Genomic DNA, 4,187 nt, shown 5'->3' with positions numbered 1-4,187 from the left:
AATAAAATTTCAAAAATAAGAAATGAAAAATCTAGAAACCATTTAAATCTTTTTCTTTCGTTCGTTCTTTTCTCTTTTTCTTTTATTTTCTTTCTTTTTTTTTTTTTTTTTTTAACATCTTGGCACAGAGCAAGCGGGAAGTTACTTAGCACGGTTCCGGGTTTCCTTGCGCCCCGCCCGCTCGCCCTACCACAGCTAGAAGCTTTTAGTCCCTGTGTCGGTGTGTCCTGCAGGGCGCAATCCCTGTCCATCGGTCTGCGCTCTGCCCGCCCGCCGCGCATCTGCCCTTCTCTCCTGACTCCGCCCCGCATCTGTCCGGAACCTCCTCGCGTCTGAGCTGACCCAGTGCGCGTCTGCCAGTCAGTCCCTCCGGACCCGCCGCGAGTCTCAGGCTGCCGAAATCTCCGCGCGTCACTCGGTCCGTACCCAGTGGGCATCTTGGGTATCTGGGCGGTCTCCGGTCCCCCGCGCGTGTGTCTGTCTGTCTGTCTCTCTGTACGATCCGCCGCCTGCAGCCTGCCTGCCCGGCCGCAGCACACCAAGTGTCCAGTCTGCCCTTTCGCTGACGCTGAGTGTGTGTAGCGCGGCCTTAGTGAGCGCGAGCCCGCCTGAGACCGGCCAGGCAGCCGGCGGAGGAATACACGTTCGGCCCCTGCCCTTGTTGATATCATTTTAAGCCCACACGAGCTTGAGGCCTATATTTATGCAGAAAACGGGTCGTGAGGCCTCTGTCGGCAAGGCTAGATGTGGGGAGCCAGCCAGCTGCTTGATGATTTCTTACAATTTAACGGGGAAAGGGACATTTCTTTCCTACGACTGGCTTTTGAAACTGATTTTAGATCTGAATGGGTGGAAATTCTAAGCCACCTTAGGGAGAACGGATTCGTTTTTGGGGTGCTTTTTTGTCTGATGCGTTTGTTCTGAGCCTGCTGACCAGCTGTTTCTGAACTTCATTTTCTCAGCCTCAACAGTGATTCTGAGTCTGCTTTTAGCTTCCTTCGCCTTGGCTTTTTTTCTGTTTGTGAACAGCTGCTTGGCCCATAGCTTAGAGAAAGCAACCTCTTTTTCTCTCCCAAGAAAGCCTCCTCCCTGTGCTCAGAGAGATGGGGAGTGGGGAGCCCAATCCTGCTGGCAAGAAAAAGAAGTACCTCAAGGCTGCCCTGTATGTGGGTGACTTGGACCCAGATGTCACCGAGGACATGTTATATAAAAAGTTCAGGCCTGCTGGCCCTCTTCGATTCACCCGAATCTGCCGTGACCCGGTGACCCGCAGCCCCCTGGGCTATGGCTATGTTAACTTCCGCTTTCCTGCGGATGCTGAGTGGGCCTTGAACACCATGAATTTTGATTTGATTAACGGCAAACCTTTCCGCCTAATGTGGTCTCAGCCAGATGACCGCTTAAGAAAGTCTGGAGTTGGAAATATATTCATCAAAAACCTGGACAAATCCATAGACAATAGGGCCCTTTTTTATCTGTTTTCTGCTTTTGGGAGCATTCTCTCCTGCAAGGTTGTATGCGATGACAACGGCTCTAAGGGTTATGCCTATGTGCACTTTGACAGCCTGGCCGCTGCCAATAGGGCCATCTGGCACATGAATGGAGTGCGGCTCAACAACCGCCAGGTGTACGTTGGCCGATTCAAATTTCCGGAAGAGCGGGCAGCTGAAGTTAGAACTAGGGATAGAGCGACTTTCACCAATGTTTTCGTTAAAAACTTTGGAGATGACATGGATGACGACAAACTGAAGGAACTTTTCAGTGAGTACGGGCCAACTGAGAGTGTTAAGGTAATAAGAGATGCCAGTGGGAAATCGAAAGGCTTTGGATTTGTGAGATACGAAACACACGAGGCTGCCCAAAAGGCTGTGTTAGACCTGCATGGAAAGTCCATCGATGGGAAAGTCCTCTATGTAGGGCGAGCACAGAAGAAAATTGAACGCCTGGCTGAGTTAAGGCGGAGATTTGAGCGGCTGAGATTAAAAGAAAAAAGTCGGCCTCCAGGAGTGCCTATCTATATCAAGAACCTAGACGAGACCATCGATGATGAAAAACTGAAGGAGGAATTTTCTTCCTTTGGATCCATTAGCCGGGCCAAAGTGATGGTGGAAGTGGGGCAAGGCAAAGGGTTTGGTGTTGTCTGCTTCTCCTCTTTTGAAGAGGCTACCAAAGCAGTAGATGAGATGAATGGTCGCATAGTGGGCTCCAAGCCTCTGCATGTCACGCTGGGCCAGGCCAGGCGCAGGTGGTGAGAATAAGAATGCTCAATTTGTCTCAGCCTTAAGCTGATGCCTACTTAGTTTGGGCTACTTTGTGATAAGAGGTTATTTTATGTGAATTCACAGTTTTTTTTAAGTGAATACTTTCTTTTGAAAAAAAGTGAAACTAGAAAACCTTGTTCATTTTAGTGAAGGACATAATTTCTAATTGTAAAACTGTCATTTTGTACTATTTTTCGATATAATAGCCTTAGGAATATGTAGAATAAAGTTTATTCCTCCACATGCTTTTTTGCTAAACCAGTCAAGATGAGGTAATGGAGTATATTTCCTTCCTTATTTCACTAATACTACTAAATTTAATTTCTCCTATGAAAGTATTCTCGAGATGGTCCTTACTTCTGAGTCTATCACAGTGAAAATTTCTAACTTGCTTTTTGAGAAATCAGTAGAGCAGGGGAAAGCGTATGTGATCCAGTTAATGTTTGTGTATAAGTTCACTTTAAATTATTATTTAAAATGAATATTCCTTTTAAAAGATGTGAGCTTTCTTCCTTTTATTTATTTATATATATATATATATATATTTTCTTTTTAATATATTGTGGGCATACCACAGACTTGATAGTGACTTTGACTAAGTTTTGAGAGTTTTCGTTATTAACTTCATGCCCAGAGAAAGAAACATATTGCTATTTCCTCAATCAATACCTTAGAAAACTAACACTTTAAACATTGATTATTTAAATTCTAAGTTTCATCTTAAAAACCTTTTCTGAGAGCTTTGATATTTGAAGACAGTCTAAGGAGCATTTTTTTTTTTTTTTTTTTTTTTTTTTTTGCGGTATGCAGGCCTCTCACTTTTGTGGCCTCTCCCATTGTGGAGCACAGGCTCTGGACGCGCAGACTCAGCGGCCACAGCTCACGGGCCCAGCCGCTCCGTGGCATGTGGGATCTTCCCAGACCGGGGCACGAACCCATGTCCCCTGCATCGGCAGGCAGACTCTCAACCACTGCGCCACCAGGGAAGCCCTAAGGAACATTCTTATCACTCATTTTTCTAAATTCCTTAGTAGGTATACATGGATCATGTTTAATCAACAAGAAAGGTGAATAACAACACTGAATTGCCTTTGTCTATAAATAACTTTAGGATTCACTTCAGCCTCTGTTGTGTCAATATAGAAGGTAAACAATCCTGTAATTATGTTGAAAACTACTTTGAAGAACATCTTCTATTAAACTTGTCATTATCTCTTATAAATTGTTGAATATATCAATAAGGTAATATTCACAGATGTTTCAAAGTTAAGGAAAAGGTCATCTCTCTTGATTAAGTCACATGCCTCCATCTATCATATGAGAGCTCTTAATCCAGTATGGTTCTCTTTTTTTCTAGCTGCTTGGAAGTTGCAACAAAATGTTCTGTTCTATATTGCAGTTACATTATTTAGCCTGTAATTTCTATACTATGGACTTTATGTGTTTCACTTTTAGTTCTCTCTTCTCCATATCCATCTACCTTCCATCCATATTACACTTACTTTCATATTTTCTTTGGATTGCCTTTCTTTTAATATATGCCAGTTCAAATCCATTTTGGGATTAGAGAGATAAATACCTAATTTATGTAAAATTGAAATAATTACTTTTAAAAAATAGGATTCACTCATGCCACAGATCTAATAGTAAGAAAATGTTTTAACTCTATTCTCAGTTGGTTATTATTTATATAGAAATCTTTGGTTTCATACATAATACAATATAAATATATAATTTTATTAACACTTTTGTTGGCTATTTGCCCATAAAATAATGAGAATAACCTGTTTCTATGTAATTGTTTATCTACAAATGACTTGTATATTCATTATCAAATATTTTCAAATGGAAATTACTGTTTTTATTGATTATAAACATAATACATGCTTCTTGTAAAAAAATGTACAACAATGCAGAAACTTATAA

General features: G+C 42.1%; 1 protein-coding gene across 3 annotated transcripts; it reads left to right on the top strand.

Moving 5' to 3' along the window:
* Positions 1–297: 297 nt before the first annotated feature.
* Positions 298–3,835, top strand: PABPC5 (poly(A) binding protein cytoplasmic 5). 3 transcript variants are annotated; one of them, XM_060086818.1, is made up of 2 exons: positions 298–418; positions 1,082–3,835. In XM_060086818.1, exon 2 carries the CDS (start codon positions 1,104–1,106, stop codon positions 2,250–2,252), a length of 1,149 nt encoding a protein of 382 aa, XP_059942801.1. In that variant the 5' UTR covers positions 298–418; positions 1,082–1,103; the 3' UTR covers positions 2,253–3,835. The 3 variants fall into 3 exon arrangements, with proteins under 3 accessions (XP_059942801.1, XP_059942802.1, XP_059942800.1); XM_060086819.1 differs by having other exon boundaries at positions 1,078–3,835; XM_060086817.1 differs by having other exon boundaries at positions 963–3,835.
* The last annotated feature ends 352 nt before the right edge of the window (positions 3,836–4,187 follow it).

Source organism: Mesoplodon densirostris, chromosome X, assembly GCF_025265405.1.
Source record: "Mesoplodon densirostris isolate mMesDen1 chromosome X, mMesDen1 primary haplotype, whole genome shotgun sequence".
Lineage (NCBI taxonomy): Eukaryota > Metazoa > Chordata > Mammalia > Artiodactyla > Ziphiidae > Mesoplodon > Mesoplodon densirostris.
This window is presented reverse-complemented; position numbering and strand designations above follow the sequence as displayed.

Excerpts from the sequence above, each read along its gene's own strand:
- PABPC5 (XM_060086818.1), top strand. The coding sequence starts at position 1,104 with ATGGGGAGTGGGGAGCCCAATCCTGCTGGCAAGAAAAAGAAGTACCTC.